Genomic DNA, 18,254 nt, shown 5'->3' with positions numbered 1-18,254 from the left:
TCTGACTATACATTAAAAAACGTTGGAAAACAGAGAAACATAAAAAAAAAACAAGAAAGAAAGAAACACCAATAACTTAAGCACCAGAAACAAATAACTGTTTTGGTATTTTTCTAGTATATCTGTGTATACATATGTGTGATATATATGCACACACATATGTACTCACTACTCACATACCCATACACTTCATGAAAATGATTGTATAGATAATATGTGAACTCATGAATTTTTTTAGTATTATGAATCCCATTGTATATTCTATTTTACATTGCATTATTTTTAAATTGACATTACATTTGAACATTTTCCATGTCTTTAAACATGGCTCCAAAGGCTTCAGGTTTATAGACTGCTTAATATTTCATGACATGAGCCTATCCGACACTGAAGCACCCTCCTGTCATTGGACAGTTCTGCAAGGTGTGCACTTTGACAGGATCTGGTGTGATGACTTCCTTCACATGAGAATGACCACTTACTCCTCCTCATCATCTTCTCTTCTTCCCACCACAATCCCTGACATTGGGATTTTAAGAGGGAGTCAGTTCACTCCCCAGTAGAAGAGGTACTTGAGGGGTCAGAATAGTTAAGGCAATGGAGAATGAACAGGTTTACCCTCAAACCAACTGTTTCTTATGTCTTCCCTTTGTAATTCTTTTAAAAATCATTTTGTCTCCATCCCCACGCCCAACACATTCATACACATGTAAGAGTACATACATGTATACACATACTATAAATCAAGACCTAAACATGGGAAGTCTTTGTTAACATCTCTAAATGAGATCCTTTGTCATCATTCTTCAATATATACACTCCGCCTAAGATAAAAGTCCAGTGTCTCAAAGGCGAGCAATAGAAAGTTAAGTTTCGGCAGCAGAGCCTGCCCCTCGGTGACAGTGTGCTGAAAGGCCAAGGCCATGGCATGAACCCCAAGAGAGAGCAGAGCCCCTGCACAGGCATATGCATGAACAGGACTGGACAGAGCACCATTGTTTTGATATCCTTCTGTTTTCACAGGTGCCATAGAGTCATTTTATGAGTCTTCACTATGACCCATGCCATAGAAAGACAAATATAGCTATAGTTTTGCTGAATCCAGGTTTAAAGCTTCTTGTTTAAACAAAAACGTAATTTCTAAATCAGTTGAAAGCAAAGCCTAACCTCTCAAATTCTATACATTCCCCCTTTTATTCCCTCTTTTTCATTTCTAGCCTGTCTCCTTCAACATTACTGCCTCCGTTTTAAATATCATCAGCTGATAAATCAGTTGGCAAAGAGCTGCAACAGTTCATTCTAATACTGAAGATGACAAATTATAGCTATAAATTTCTTCAGAAGAGAATGCAATGATATGCATTTCTGCAATTAGAAATTGATGTAGGCATACTAGGGTTAGCTAAAATATTACTGCGAAGTCAATTTAATTTATTTCCTAATTAACTACTATTAGATTATGTTCCAAGTTATTAGAAGAAATTTGGAAGGGAGCATTTCATTAAAATACAGTTCTTTAGAAAGAAAATTTCTAAATTATTGGACATAAGATTTATTGTAAAGATATCACACTATTCTAACAGCAGACAGGATTAGCATTTCATATCCAATTTCATGTCTAGTAGAAGGCAGAAAACAATAGGAAGTTTCTCTAACTTGTAAAAACAGGGAGAAGAGCTTAATTTTAATATTCATTTCATTCTTGTGTTACAGCTGTGAGATTTTGCGTTCCCTCAAAAGGCAACATTCAGTTTCATGAACACTGTTACTTAAGGGTAATACATATACATACACCATGAAAATTGAGTCATACAAATAAGTTTTTTAAAAAACTTTATTCATACAAATACACATAGAAATTTAGTAATGTAAGATAAATAAGTAAATTAGTAACCCAATTGTTGTCCCTCCTGGGAAATCTATCTTCATAGCTTTGTTTCTCCTTTTCTTTCAAATTTAAATTCTTTCACATATCCCCTTACTTTTCAGTAATTTCTTTAGGAATTACCTCTTTATCACTTCCTCTTTGTTCCTTATAATCTCCATTTCCTCATGATTTCCATTTCGTGATTTTTTTTATCTTTCTGATCCACAGTATAACCAGTTTACTTTTTCTACCCAGAAGCTTTGCAAGCCATATATTAAAAAAACAAAAATACTACATCATTCCATTTGAACATTTTCCAGGTCTTTAAACAAAAACCTTAATTTACTTATTTAATATAAATGTAAACATGTATATTGAGTATAGATATAAATATTTATATTAAATATAGATATAAACATTTACATTGAATAGAGATATATAAATATACACTCATCCATCCAGGAATACATATAGAATACATGAGTTCCTTCAGGATTCAAAAGAGGGACTTCCTGTCATTTGTCACTTGCAAAATAAGCACCTGCTGCTCATATCCAATCAAGCTCTGCCCCAGGGTGACCTGTGTATTGAGCTCTGTCTTGCACTCTTGAGGGAGGGTCTATTATACTAGCTCTTTCACCTAAGACCCAGAAGTCATATATCTTCCACAAGCCAGGGGACTCGGGAATAAGAAAGTCTTGCCAATTGGAGACTTTAGTTGAATTCAGTGAGGTAGATTAGTGTCGTTTCTTGGAGTCCTGAAGGCCTCTGGGGCCTTCCACACAGCCTATCATATCATTCCTTGTAAATCCATTAGCCGTACAGACTATCATGTCACTTCTCAAGGCTTCTTTAGTCTCTCTCTCTCTCTCTCTCTCTAAATCGCACAGGTTTCCCAGGGCACCAGGTATACTAACAACAGTCATGACAATTGCAACCACCACCATAATAGCAGTTAATACTCTATCACAGAAAAGATCTTTCGTACTTATTATCTCATTTTAATTGTCCTGCCTTATGTTGGTAAGGATCTTGCTTTTGTTGATAGCTGCCTACTATATTCACTACTTCTCCTCCCCTTTATAAAGTAACCAAGTGGCTACTTTCCAGCCATTACTAAAATCCTTAGGTCCTGCCAAGAGAAGAAACCTCTTTGCTGGGTTATGTAGCACATTATATAGCATTGTCAATTCCCAGGTACATACTCTTCTATATTGCTTTCTCTTTCATCATAAGTGACACAGTTACTGTAATTGCTTGGTGAGCATCTGGAAGTAACATTAATAATGATGATGATAATGACCTCATAGGATGTATAATTTGGGGGTTTAAAGAACATTTACAAGCTTATTGTGTCATAGTTAATGATGAGGTGCCAAGTTTTCTTGCCACCACCCTTTCCCTTGGTATTTCCTGCTTGGATCAGAGAACTAATTATAGTCAACGGTACCCTTTCAAAGAGCATGCCCCATTCTAAACCATATGGTAGCATAAAGATATTGAACTGTTTGTGTGTTGTTTTCAAGACAATTTATTAATGTTGTTTTTGCATTTGTCTAAAAAATGTGTATAATGTAATTATTTAGTGTTTATTTTATTGTGTGTACCTTCTACTCAGAGGGTTGGCATTATTGTTCCTAACAGTGGCGGATACAAGCAGATCATGCCTTATGACCTCTACCATCCCCTTCCTCGGTACGTAAATCAATCGCCCTGCTGCTAGAACTAGTCAATCCATCTTCTGCTTCTTTCGTATGTGCATAGAGATTTTGTGTTTTTCTGTCAAAATAAAATGGTAGGTAGTATGTTTTGCAAGCCATCCTGAGCTCTGCTTTCGAGTAATACTGGCCCGCTCAGACTGAAGCCTGTCATTCAAAAACCATTTTAAGATAGGCTTGCGTTACATTAGAGTGGACACAGTAATTCACTCTGATTAGGTTCAGTGGATGGGTTTATGTTATGTCTTTCTTTCACTCCCTTTGTCCTTTTCTGAATTTCCTCTGCAATTGGACCCTAGTCACTAAAGCCCTGTTGCCAACTGCTAAACAAACATTGCCTGGAGTATTACCACAATACCATCCATGTGGAACTCCAGATGTGGTACTTCTCTGAATAGGGGCTTTAGATATCCTCCTTTTGTTCCAAAGTATGATAATTAAGTAAAAAAAGGGCAGGGTTTGGGGTTTTTTTTAAATATTCTTATTGTTCAGAAAGTTTGAGGGGACTTTGTTTTTCAAAACATTTTAAAATTCCATGTTCTATGTTGCTTTTTTAAAGCTACAGTAGCTCTGTAAAACTAGAAAACATTATGAAAGTTTTTTTTAAAGAACTTGTTCTCTTTATTAATATATTTATAAGAAAACAGGAGAAGCTGAAAAATATACTAGCTGCTGAGTATATTATCAGCCACACTGGAAACGGCTCCCCAGGTAGCAGGAATTAGCATTGGGTTTGAAATAACCACCGTGCGAGGAGAGACCTTTGCTCCATTCTCGGGGCTCATTAGGTCTTCAGGGAGTCAGCTGCTTTTTAGAACCCAGGGCTTAAAACAGATTGCAAACATAGTAGTTGAAAATAATCCACAATAGTTTGCTCAGTCTCAAACTAAACAAAGCCTGGGATATAATTTTATTGTGAACTATAAAATAAAGCAAAGTTTGATTGAAAATCTCCATATACTTAATGAATTAGAGTCCCAGTAAAGGCATTTAGGGCCATCTCGTCCAGCTCCCCAATGATGTTTCATCCCCCCATTCCTTCCCCCAAATCACACCAATCATATATAGAGACATATGTTTATACAAATATGCATAGATGTGTATCTAATGCATATGTATTCACACATGTATATACATACCAGTTGTGAAGCTACTTCAACAATACATTAGTTTTCACATACCAGTGCAAGTTGTCATCCAGTCTCTACTTAAATACTTCCAGTGATTGACAGGGAACTCACTTTTCACCATTTAATGGTAGCAGTGGAGAGGGGCCTTTATATTATATATAATTGTGTGTTTGTTTTTAAATTCTTCCACTTAGTAGTCAGCTCTCTCCCACATTCCTATGACTATATTGATAAAGATGATAAATGACTTTAGAATGCTACTGATGTATCATTTTGCTTGTTTGATCCAGAATCAAGCTTATATAGTAAACTCTTCTTGAAAAAAAATAGAATGAAAATATAAAAAGATTAATTTAGCTGAGCCAAAACTTCATTTGATTTCAATTTCTGTATCTGTAAAGCAAGACACATGTGTGTGCTTATGTGAAGGCTGTGTATTTCATGATAAAAACAAAGTTGGGTGTCAGAGTGAGTGAGCAACATCAAGCTTATGTTTTCCCTGTAATGGCACTCCTAAATTTCTTGAATATCTGTGCTCTCTTTTGTTTATATTTTTTTGGTATGCCTCATACCTGTCTTAGGTTAAACTTGATTTCTTCTGTGTTTGGCTTTCCTCCAAAAGCCTGAAGCCAGCAGTCTCAGTAGCAGCTTGAGATGAGCCTCCCTGATGTCCATTTGCACCTGTCCTGTGCACACATTGGCCTGTCCGTGCATCACAGGGGGAAAAGGCAATTAGCAAATGGACTATAGTTCTTATTTCTTGCACTTCTGTTACTGAACTAATTCTAAAGTTAGATATTCTGCTTTATTTATAAAGTCTTAGTAAATGGAAGCCACAATATGCTTTCATTTCATAAGAAGAATTGAGGCTCAGAAAAGTTTCTCAGATGGAAGCAGAAGGCCTCACTTATTGGAATTATTTAAATGGGCTTACGACCACACTGTCAACACAAAACACAATTAGTGAATTTTTATTTTTTTGTTTTTGCTTTTGGTTTTTACTATAACACGTATCTGAACAAAATATAAGAATGTAACCTGAAAAATTATCCTTCATTCATAATTACTATGTGCAACTTGTTCACGTCATTCTTAATTTTGAGAAGTTCTTAAACTAAACACACTGTGTGTTTAACAATGAAAAGCCAAAGGAGTTAAAATATATGATATATGAAAACTCATTTCTTATTTTTCCAGAAAAAGATTCTTGGACATGCTTTTCTTTTTCTTTTTTAAATATATTTTTTATTGATTTCAGACAGGAAGGGAGAGGGAGAGAGACAGAAACATCAGTGATGAGAGCAAATCATTGATCAGTTGTTTCCTGAATTCCCCCTATTGGGGATCAAGCCCACAACCTGGGCATGTGCTCTGATCAGGAATCAAACCATGACCTCCTGATTCATAGATTGAAGCTCAACCATTGAGCAACACAGGCCAGGCTTTTTTTTTTTTTTAATCCAAGCACTTATCTGGTCCCTGTATAAAGATACATCTCTCACCTTTTGTTATACATTCTTTAAAGCACCCAGTCATGCTTTGCTTTGAAATTCCTCCTAATACTATTGTTATGAAAGGATTCATTTAATAATTTTTCCCATATAGAACTATAGTTGCATGCTGTAACCATACTATAAATTCTTAGAATAATATTAGCATCATTTGTCTTTCTGTGACTACTGACATGGAAAAGGATACTTATGACTGTTCATGAAATTACACTCTGGATCAGGCCCCAGTGTTGAGACAGAAATTAATCACTCTCTCTTTAGAAGGGTCAAGTTTAGGGATGTTAAAGTACCAATTAAAACATGTGCTCCTTTTATGGCATCTTAATGTTCTAAGAGATTAAAGTACATTCAATAACATATTCCCACTTCACTGTCAGGTCAAATCCAAGGCGAGCATGTACTTCTATATGCAGCCCCGTTTCAGTCTGAATCGGACCTGTTTTCCACCTCCTGAGGGAAGGTCTCCAGAGAGCTGTGGAGACAAATGAGGACTGGTCTTACCTTTTTGGAAGAGAAGCACGCCACAGCGCTGCTTCATTCTCTTGAAAGGGATCAGAAAGTTTCCTAAGGGCTAAACCAAGGGCCTCAGTTTCCCCATAATAACATTTTCTTTTGAGTCTCCTGGGGAAATGTGCATAGGAAAATATTGTATTTGGCAACAAGTTTAGGCTGTTCGCAGTGGAGATAATAGTTGTTGCCTAGACTTGAGCAGTACAAAGAAAATGTGGAGGAAAATTCTCTGTTAAGCACACATTATACAGTCTCATGCAGGAGAGAAGTCAGGATCACATGTACATGAAATCCTACCTAGAGAATAATTTCTGTCTCCATACTATACCTGTGCAATATTTTGTGTTTTTTAAAGAAGTTTTTATTTATTTTCAGAGAGAGGAAGTGTGAGGGAGAGAGAGAGACAGGGGTGTGAGAGCAAAACATCGATCGGCTGCCTCCAGATTGACCCTTCGGTGCACAGGGTGTCACTTCAACCAATTGAGCCACACTGGCCAGGGCCACTTGTGCAATATTTTTAAATTTAACTATTCAAGTGGATTAACTTGGTGATACTTTGTGTTGCTCTCATTAAAATGATCTCTCTCCTAATTCTAAGAGAAATCTTAAAGTTCCTCACCAGTCCTCATCAACAAGCAGAATATATGCAAGAAAGACAAGCTCAGTTCCAATGTTTCTATTTTTTTTTAAATTCTATACTCTCTATATCTACAGGAGGAGAGAAAAGGTTCAGGCTGATATCTCTCTGCATCTGCTCCCAAATGCTTCAGAGCTATGGGCAGATCTGAAGAATTAATGGGATTCTCTTAAACGTTATGGATAATATTGTTATTTTCTCCATTACTTACCTGTATTTCTAGATTCCAATGCCATTAACCTTCCAACCGAAACCAAACTTCCTCAAAATTCCAGGAGTTCTTTATTGGGGGAATGCTAACTGCTAGTATCCCTCAATGGAACAAGTAGGTATTACCTGTACTAGCACGTTTGCTCCTTAGTGTAACGATGGCACAGTTTGGACTTCAGAATTGTGCTGAATCCATGTACAGGGTAATTGCAAAGCTGATGATTGTAGAAGCGAGAGGGGAAAGTGTTCAGTTTACCTTGATCTTTCATGAGCTTCTCCTGTAAAAGAATCCGGAAGCTTAGTAATAAAGTATTGAATTGAAAATAAAAAGTGTCAGCCCAGGTGCAAACTATATAGTGTTAATTGATTAATCAATTTTAGTCTTGACATAAATATTTAATGATTTAATAACATATTTCTATATTCAGAATATATATTTATAAAACATAATATACACACATGTAAAACATGTGTGTTAAAACTAGAGGAAGAAAGACTGAACAGCTCTCTTTTCTTTAAAAATATTTTTTTTTTATTTCAGAGAGGGAGAGAGAGAGAAACATCAATGATGAGAGAGAATCATTGATCGGCTGCCTCCTGCATGCCTCCTACTGTGGATTGTGTTGCTCTCATTAAAACTATATCTCTCTTAATTCTAAGAGAAATCTTAAAGTTCTTCAGCCCTGACCAGGAAGCAAACCATGACCTCCTGGTTCATAGGTTGACGCTCAACCACTGAGCAACACGGGCCGGGTGAACAGCCCTCTTTTGAGTAAGTTACAGACAACACAGATATCTCTGTGGACAGCTCTCAAAACAGTAATTTCTTACATTTGTGTAGGGCTTCAAGGTTTACAGGGCACTGTTGCCAACATTGACTCCTTTTCTCTCACTCATCAGATTTCAGGCAACAGATGGCTTTTAGCTCTCTGGACCATAGCTTCTCAGAATCCGATGGCCCCAATAGGCACTGGGATTGGGGTTGGTTCAGAAAGGTCACTAAGGAGGTTTGGCAATGTGCATGTCTGCCCTGATAACTCCCCTTGCTTCTGTAGGTGGGAGGCCACCCCGTGGACCGCGTGCTCCTCCTCGTGTGGGGGGGGCATCCAGAGCCGGGCAGTTTCCTGTGTGGAGGAGGACATCCAGGGGCATGTCACCTCAGTGGAAGAGTGGAAATGCATGTACACCCCTAAGATGCCCATCGTGCAGCCCTGCAACATTTTTGACTGCCCTAAATGGCTGGCACAGGAGTGGTCTCCGGTAACTGTGCCTTCTTTCTTTGTTCATTAAGAGAATAAGTCCACTCTTCCCTCTCATCACCATGCCCCCACCGGCTACCCTGTGCAGCTCCCTACTTCTCCTCTTGAAGTGTCTAGAAATCTACCAATTTTCTCCTGAAGTAGGCATGCCCCAAAGCCGGCATCACCAAAAAATGAGTAAATCTATATCCCTATCTTTCTTCAAGTTTCTTCAAGAAGCCTCTACCACCTCCATGTCCCCTCAAGGACAAGGAGGCACATGTTTGTCAAGAGTAAGTGAAGCCAAATGACTATTCCTGAATCCGTGAAAGAGCTCAGTAGACCTAAAGTTTGGTGTTTTGTTGTATTTTTCTTTTAAATTTCTTATCCTTTCTCTATATCCAAAAGGGGATTGAGTGGATTAAAATTAAAGCTATGTATATCATCCATTGAAAAAAAAAGATGCAATAAAAATCACAAAATAACTGGAAGAGATGAAGTAGAATAACTAAAACAAATACATTCTAGATGTTAGAGAAGATGCTGCAGCAGCTTAAACAAAATTATTTGGATTTGGGGTTTCCTGGCTGCCAGTGCAAAAAGGTCTGAAGTAGCAAGGGAGATAGAAAGATGGGGGCCCTTGTGCCCTCGGTCACAGAGATGGCAAAAGACTTTTCATTTTAGCTAAGTGGCTTTGTGGCAGCAGATCCCAGCTGTGACAGTTCGCTTTTTCTATACTTGCTCCCAGGCGTATAGAACCACTGAGGTGTTGTCTACATCTGGCCATTGAATCAGTTCCTTTAAACACTTTTCTCCATGTCAGTATCATCAATTGGATCAGCCAGGCTGCAACATAAATTAGCTATGATAACAGTTGAAAAACTTTCTATGTCCATGTCAGAGCTAGCATTTCCCATATTTTGAACCTAACCATCATTAGCAAAGGGACTTATTAATATGAAAATGCCTTGTTAGTCATCAAAATGAGCACACTCTCTAGTTTCTTCTCTCCTTTTTGCTGCTTGGTTTGGGACTTTGCACAAAGTGGGTGTTGAAGGAATGCTGATTGAGTAATCCAAAACGAAGTGATTGCATCTTCAGCCAGCTGCACCCTAAAAGCCCAATAGCATAAAGACCCCATGATGGGTAAGAAGTGGTTTAAATTCATCAGGAGTCCTTATATACACAAGCAGCCCTTTGAAAAACCTCAGTGGGAAATGGAGAAGAGGAAACAAAGCTTTGCCTGTGAGTCTCCTCTCTCTCTTTCGTTCTCCTTCTAGTGCACCGTGACGTGTGGCCAGGGACTCCGGTATCGCGTGGTTCTCTGCATCAACCCTCGAGGAATGCACTCAGGAGGCTGTAACTCCAAAACCAAGCCCCACATAAAGGAGGAATGCATCATCCCCACCCCCTGCTATAAACCCAAAGGTAAGTTGGCAGGTGCTCTGTGATCAAGCTTTTTAGTATGTGTACTTGGGTGCTGTTTTAAACTCCTTAGAATATTGTTAAGTATCCCACGTGTTCTTAGTAACTATTCTTTGTAAACTTAGACTCTACTAAGGGGACTTAACTTTTTAAAAGATCTTTCCAATAGTCTTGCTTGCAAATTCTTATAAAGCACTACATATTTATATAATGCTCTCCTGAGTCATAACGTTGTTTGAAGACTGTTGCTGAGGAATATCAGATAGATGTGCATGCCAGGAGATGTTATAGAGATATTGTAGAAATATGTGTGGTTAACTGTCCACATTTCTGGCTGATAAAAACAATGCAGTGAATTCTAAGTGTCCATTTTGCTAAGCAGAAAATACATTGGGAAGCCTAATACCTCAAACAGATGAAACAGAAAGCTGTTGCTTTTTATATTAAAAATCAACACATTATGAATGTAGTGGATTCCAGAAACATAATTTGAAATGAAACATTGAAATAAATTAGAATTTAATAGTTACTGCAAATAATTTTAAAAAGTAGGCTTTAGAACAGTTCTACCCTAGTGAGCAAGATTACAATTATGCTGGACCGCTCAGATTAGCATGAATATTAATCTGACTTCTCTGCTAATATTGATAGAGTCTGTGTCAATGAAGTAGAAAATTCCAAAGTCACAAACCATTCAGAAGTAAAGGACTTTTTATACAAGCTTCCTCCTATTTTTAATATTGAATAGGATTCCCATTTTCTTCTCAATTTATTTTCTTAAGCCATTAAATTTCTCCAAAAATCAGCCACTATATAGCTCTTTATTATACTACAGTTTGCCCTTGGTAGGAATGACTAGCATTGTGAAATCTAAATTAATGATATAAAAGAAAAACAAAAGCATCCTGGAAATCCTGATTAATTTTAATTTATCACCTCTCTCTGTAAGCCTTAGTTTCATCTGTAAAATGGGAATAATAACAGTAGCTCCCTCAGAGACCATATGAAGATTTAATGAGATACAATGCAAACAGGGTGCTTAGCTCACTGCCTAGCATGTAGTAAGTGTTCTATAAATGTTATCTTGACTATCATTAGCATCCTCATATGTGGGAGGAAGTACATCTGACAGGATTCAGTTCAAATAGGCAGTAAAGTACAACGAGCCCACTATTCGTGCCAAGCTGAATGCTTCCTTATTGAAAGACAGGGATGGCTCATGCTGTCAGAGATGGCGTCATTGAGTCAATTAGCTGGGAGACTCGGACTAGTTGTTAAATGATGGTTAAACCCTCAATTTTGCAGACCGCCATTTAATGGACAAAATAACAGTCTGTATGTCATACGTGAAATTAACAACCTGTTAATTTTTAAATGTTTTTAATCAATATTTGCTTATATTTAACAGGTTATTTTTTTGTTGTTATTCACTGTTATTTTTAACAAATTTTAGCTAATAGGCCCTATGTTGGGGAAAAACACTGTAGTAATTTCACCAAATGTCAATAAATATTACATATCTACAACTATAGTCTACATATGTAAATCCTAGGATCGCCGCTTGTAAACAGTATTTGGCAAATGATTAGCATGTGATCACACCACATCACACAGGGTAGATGGTTCTGTTGCCATGTGGCGTGACTTTTGCAGCAGTTTTAATTGGTGCCAGCCGATGTGCCCACGTGTGCTAAGTCACGCCCCAGCCGCGTGCATCTGTTAACTCACAGTGACTGGTGAATGCACGCATTTACTAGACCTATTCAGAATAAGTTTAAAATTATTGCGATACATAGAGAAAACTTTTCTGTTAAGCTTTTCACACATACTTAATTTTTATTACACAACTGTATCTACATAACTAAAAACAGGTAAACTAATTGGCCAATTTTTTAACAGACACATTCAGAAAATCTACTTTTTTATATAATGGACTTTCAGCTTTAACGGACACCCCCTTGCCCAAATTAGTCTGTTATATCGAGATTTTCCTGAATATAGGTACCATATTGCTGAGTCTAAAATGTTAGCCAATCTTTTGGGCTTTGGCAGTTTTATATTTCTCACTCGCTTTGTTTTCTGACCGTAAACAATTGCTGCACACAGAAGACAAGAAGCGATGCCCTAACTTAAAATAGTCAATTAGTCATTAGCTCTGTCTTTACCAAACCACTTCAGAAAAAGAAAAGCAGTTTGTGGTTAAGTATCAAAAATAAAATCGGGATTTTCACAACTAAGTAGTGAGTCTGGCTCTACTTAAGCATCATTAAAATGCTATATAATTCTATGGTGTATGCCTATATAGACATTTCTTTCATCTTTGCAATTATATGTTATAAAATGGTGATAGAGCTTCACTGGCTTATACTATAAAGCAAATATGCCTATAAATGACCCTAATAAAATATGTCAGAATGGAAATCTTGGCAGTTACTTCTGTAGGAGCAGTTTTAATCTCCCTCTTTCTTTTTCTCCACAATTTCTCCCCAGGAAGTAGTTAGGAAGCTTGTTCTGAATTGTTTGGCCAAAGCTACAGAAATAGGTGAAACAAGTCAAATCATGGGTTATTATCCTTCAGTTGCTCATATTCCAATTGTCAATGAGCCTTGGGGTGTATAGTGAATGAATCGGATATCTGAAGCAATGGTTTGTAAATATCAGAGTGGCAGTTCTGTTTGGTTTTGACAATATGGCATAGATCACACTCAAAGGCAAAAGAAAAGCAAATTAGAATTTATGAAAGTAACACGGTATAATTTTTTGTACTTTGTGTTTGTTTTAAAAGGTAAATATTGCTCTATCTTTTCAACAGAAAATAGTGAAAAGATACTTTGATGATATATTGAGCTAGTGCTCCTAGAGTTATAACTTTCATAATAATATATTGTAGGGGGAAAACATACACAGTATTATTAAACATGTTAAAATCACATTCTTTTTTTCTGGATATAATCATCATCAGAGGCAGAAATTTACCTAAAAACATTATTTGCAGTTATCAACATAGCTTGTGGGTAATGTTCATACATAGCTTGTGGGTAATGCAAACTCAAGAGCTAGTTGGGGTTCTAACCTCATCTCTTTTATGTTCATACATTTAATTCTCAGAGAAAGTTCCGGTAGAGGCCAGGGCGCCGTGGTACAAACAAGCTCAAGAGCTAGATGAAGGAGCTGCTGTGTCAGAAGAGCCCTCGTAAGTTTGAAAACCATAAGTTGTTTTGCTCTTAAGGCCGATCGGGGTAAAGAAGGCCGTGTCTTGCTGGTTGTGGCTTTCATAGGTTCTGAACTAAGTGCAGCCCTCTTGCCAAGCGTGAAGAGAGGCTCTGGGCTGTCAGCTTGGAGATCCATCTGTTTCAAAGTGCTTCTCAGAACAGGACTGCTCCCTAAATGCTTGTCCATCTTGAAGTAAGAAAATGAAAGGGTAGTGCCTACGCTATTCTCCAAAATCTGACTTCCTCTTTCCCAAGAGGCCAAATGTGACAAGGCCCAGCTGATGATGACATAGATTTGAGGTAGAAGCCTGGGCAGCTTTCACGCTCCTTATCGCTCAGCTTTGGATATAGTTACTCGCAAAAAATAAAAGTGAGTGAGATGTATGTGAGGGCAAAGGAAGTTGATTAGCGTTTCCTTTCTCTTTCCTGTGATCACATGGATACCAGGTCTTTGCCTCACTTGATCACGGTCTCATTTCTGCTCGGTTTTATCAAGGCCATCAAATTTGTAACACCACTAGGCACAAATTTTTCACAGAAAAGAACGGTTCGTCCATTGGGTAACACATTTCGTACTTCAGAGGACAATAAGCAAAACACAGCTTGTTTCTGTACCACAAAGTTACCACAGCACCTTTTTCTACTTCTCTGAGAAAGGGCTTTAAGAAAGAATGCCTGACCACGGCAGAGCTTGGGAGGAAAGGCAGTGGCTAAAGGTCGCAGTGCCACGTTTTTCTTTTCCTTTCTCTCCTGCCAATACCGGGCCTGACAGGCCTTCTTGCTGCTGAAGAGGGAGAAAGCAGTTCATTTTAGACCAATAGTAAGTCTTTCATCCGCTGAGGTCCAGGCTAAGACGCTATGTAATTGGAGCCAGTTACTCCTTACATATCCTCTTAAGTTAAATGTTGAAAACCAGGTATGTATTATTTTACCTAAATAATATCTGCTCTCCCATGCACTCTATTTTGTCATTTAGCATAACCCTACATGGAATATTGTATTATGACCAATGTTAAATAGCACAACAAAGTTAAAATTAAATCCAGACATTTTGCATCCATAATTAAACATCCTTCCCATTATTAGACACCTCTCAAGTGAAGGCTGGAAGAAGCATTACCTATGCTCTGCCATATTTTATAATGAGTATTTTCCACTAAAGGTCTGTTTAAGATGCATTACGTTTAACTTTAATCTTAATAAAATTCTTAAAGTAGTTAAACATATACTTTTAGCCACTGGAACTCCAGCCATATATTAGATGATTAAACTTTATTCTCAGTGTAATGGAATTGCCATCTTGGCATGATTAATCTGAACTGAAGTCGATTGTAATTGGAGTGCTGGTGCCAGGTACAGGAAATGTATACTATTATGCTCAGAACAATTACTTTTATACCAAAATGAAATAAATGACAGCTTTAGGATAATGTAGTGAAAGGTATATGGTTTCCACACTTTAATACACTTTACATGTTCAGTGCACCGAACCGTAGGAAAGGTCCAACGTGTCACATTATATTTTTTATTGATTTTGAGTTTAAAAAACATAATTTTGCATGGGCTTAATTCTTTCTCTCTCTTTTTTAACCACATGACTAGTTTGTAAATGTATGTAGCAACCTATAATTACTCTCCATAGTATAATGAAAAAATGACATACTGTCAGCAAGTCTTCCCTCCCCACACCGACGAGACTCGCATTGCTTAAATTAAACTGTAACGTTCAGAAGCTGTGGCTGTCACTTCTGCGACAGAGAAGCAGGAACAGTGGCCCAGAACTATTATCTCTCACATTGGCTCCAGTTAACCTAGACAATTCTGTAGTAAAACAGCAAATATCATTTATTTCCCCTTATTTAAAATAAAACCAGCATCACTAGCCTGTCTCATTAAATAATGTAGGGAAAGTCTTTAGCGTATGGAGATACTATTATTGAATATTAGGTATTTTTGGTAACCCCCAAATGAAAAAAAAAATGGTTAGCACTCTGGCCAAAAACATGTTGGAAAGCAACCACTGTAAGATATGACCTGCCAAGGAATAACTAAAATTTTCTAGAACAGAGGTTTGTGCCGGTAGTGCCGGTTCACTAAACTGACGCTATACAGAAGATGCAAATACATATGCCAGTCTCCTGGGAAGGCTGGACTAAGTACTGAGATTGGGTCACGTTGTGGCAACGCACTTAATATATTGCGATCCATGTTATCAAGCTGCAGCCTCATTCAGAAATTCTTTTAGACTTTGATTGCTTTTTCCTCAGCAGCAAACTGGTTTATTTATGCCGCACTTGATTTATATGGTCCCAAGGTAGGAATGTAGTAATGAATGGATTGCTTTGACATAAGAATTGATTCCCTAACCCACTTGTGGGAGTCAGACCCTCTAAACTGATTTTTCACTGGTGGCCATGGTTTCTCTTGATTCAGGGACATGTTTTTTATCAGGTTTGTCTGACAAACATCAGCAAGAATGTTTAAGCAAGGTAGTTTTGATTCTCTCCACTGAACAGGACAGTGTGAACAAGGTCCAACCCTAAGCAATGTGAGAGGTGAGCCAATAAAGTCGGTCAAGCATAGACGATCTTATGAATAAGACATCCTTGCTTCCGAGAATGTCCGCTGAGGAATCCGTAGAAATCTCTGCTACCCGATTCACACAGAAAGCATTATGGTTAGAGATAGATTTCTACAACTAACAGATTCTGGGAGCGTTGCATTTTTCTGAAGAGAAGAGGGTGCCATTCTAGCACTAGAAGGAGGGAGATGGGATATGACTAATGGACTTCTCCTCTGCTATGATTTGAACTCCTTCTGAATTTGCCTCCAGCTGATGAGAGTATTGTTAGGTTTAGAACGTGTCGTGTAAAATACCAGATTGAGCCCAGCTGATGGCCTCCTCTGATAAATATGTGGGAGTTGCTTTCTAGGGATGTTTTTAAACCCTCAAAATTTTACTTTTATTTGGTGAGGGATCAGAACTACAATGTGGTAGAAGAGTTATATTTATGAATCAGGTGAGAGCTAAAGAAATTATCAACTTGAGTTCCAACCTTTTTTTCCCCCTTACTTTCAGTCTTTGCTGAGATGTAAGTGTAAATATTACAACCACCTCAAGCCAAGTGAATGTTATGAATACTTTGACAGCTTAATTTCTTTTTTCTTTTTTTTAATCCTCACCCAAGGAGTGAGGATATTTTTTCCATTGATTTCTAGAGAGAATGGAAGAGAGGGGGTCGGGGAAATGAGAGAGAGAGAGAGAGAGAGAGAGAGAGAGAGAGAGAGAGAGAGAAAGATTAGAAAGAAAGAAAGAAAGAAAGAAAGAAAGAAAGAAAGAAAGAAAGGAAGGAAGGGAGGAAGGAAGGAAGGAAGGAAGGAAGGAAGGAAGGAAGGAAGGAAGGGAGAGAGAAAGAAAGAGAGGAAGAAAGAAAGAGCAATGTGAGAGAGACACATTGATTGGTGGCCTCCTGTAGGCACCCAGGTCAGGGATTGAACCTGCAACCCAGGTATGTGCATTTGACCAGCAATCAAACCTGTGACTCTCTGGTGTGCAGGTCGATGCTATAATCACTGAGCATGCTGTCCAGGGTGAGAGCTTAATTTCTTGAGCCAAAAATGATACTATGGTGACCTCTAGAACATGAAAAGATATAGTTCGTCTACTATTGCTATACAGGGAGTTAATAAACTGGCCTTTTTTTAAAGCCTAATCTAACTAAAAGAAATTATTCATTTCCTTAACTCCTCAGGCCACTAAGGCCACCAATGCCCCAGACAGTGTCATCTGTTAAGGAGGCAGGTGTAAGGAAAAGGTATGGCCTGGATACTCCAGATGCTCGGCTGTCTGCTCTCCCAGCGAAGGCATCCCAGGGAGAGGCAGGGAGGACTGACTAAGTGGGCACCTAGGTAGTGAGGTTCCTCCCAGATTTATTTCAGATGCTGGGAGTTCTGCTTGGATGGCTCAGAACAAGCAAAGGTGATTCCTTTGGGCACTACATGATCAGCACAGCCATTTGTCCAGCCATCCCTCCAGCAAACCCTGGCACACAGGTGGAAGGCCATACCGGTGCCATCCTCTTGAAGGTAGGATTGAGTGGTCCTGCGTGCCTTGAGCTTGCACTTAAGAAATCTTGAGTTATCTCACTCAATTTTCAGTTAGCAGCTTTACTACAGGGTTGGGAAACATTCGGCACAGTATGCAGGCCTTAAACATATTGCCATAAATAACCTTAGTGTGAGCCATTTCAAAAAGGAAGAGGAAGGAGGCAAGCGAGCAGGCAGAAGGCAGCAGTAATATCTGGATGCCAGATGGCATCAGCTTAGCAATGGGGCTGATTCAGTAAGAAGCAAAGAGAAATTCCTGCCATGCTTCTGTGTGGACAGAACCCACAAGGAATTAGGTCCAGAAAGAAAAGCTGATAGAGTCATCATGGCAATCCTATAGTCCTGAAATGCCGTGTTTACCTTGTTGGAAATAGCATTTAGATGTATAATATTTAAGCATATGTTTACATTAATCCATATTTATATCCAGTAAGTTGTCTGAGAATGTGGATGGTTTAACTTGGTGGTTAGAATGTGAATTCATATTTTAAGAGAAGAAAAGTGTGCCTAGAAATGTTAATTATGTGACATGTGTTTTTCCCTCAAAGAATATTTAGGGAATCAAACATCCATAATAGATCCTAATAGTTTGGGTTTTTTTATATCCTCACAAGGTGCCTGAATTACATTCTCTTCGTGTATTTCAGGCCACAGAAAATAAAAGGAAATATATATATATATATATATAT

At 38.0% G+C, this 18,254-nt stretch overlaps 1 protein-coding gene across 1 annotated transcript in view; it reads left to right on the top strand.

Moving 5' to 3' along the window:
* Positions 1 to 18,254, top strand: part of ADAMTSL1 (ADAMTS-like 1) — a 397,951-nt gene that overhangs the window by 170,348 nt on the left and 209,349 nt on the right. Inside the window, exons 10-13 of the mRNA XM_014542360.1 lie at positions 3,512 to 3,562; positions 8,639 to 8,843; positions 10,102 to 10,249; positions 13,355 to 13,439. Coding sequence (XP_014397846.1) covers positions 3,512 to 3,562; positions 8,639 to 8,843; positions 10,102 to 10,249; positions 13,355 to 13,439 — 489 coding nt within the window. The remainder of the gene's footprint in view (positions 1 to 3,511; positions 3,563 to 8,638; positions 8,844 to 10,101; positions 10,250 to 13,354; positions 13,440 to 18,254) is intronic.

This window comes from Myotis brandtii, unplaced genomic scaffold (assembly GCF_000412655.1).
Source record: "Myotis brandtii unplaced genomic scaffold, ASM41265v1 scaffold30, whole genome shotgun sequence".
Lineage (NCBI taxonomy): Eukaryota > Metazoa > Chordata > Mammalia > Chiroptera > Vespertilionidae > Myotis > Myotis brandtii.
Note: the sequence above shows the minus strand (reverse complement) of the source record. Positions and strands in the feature narration are given on the sequence as shown.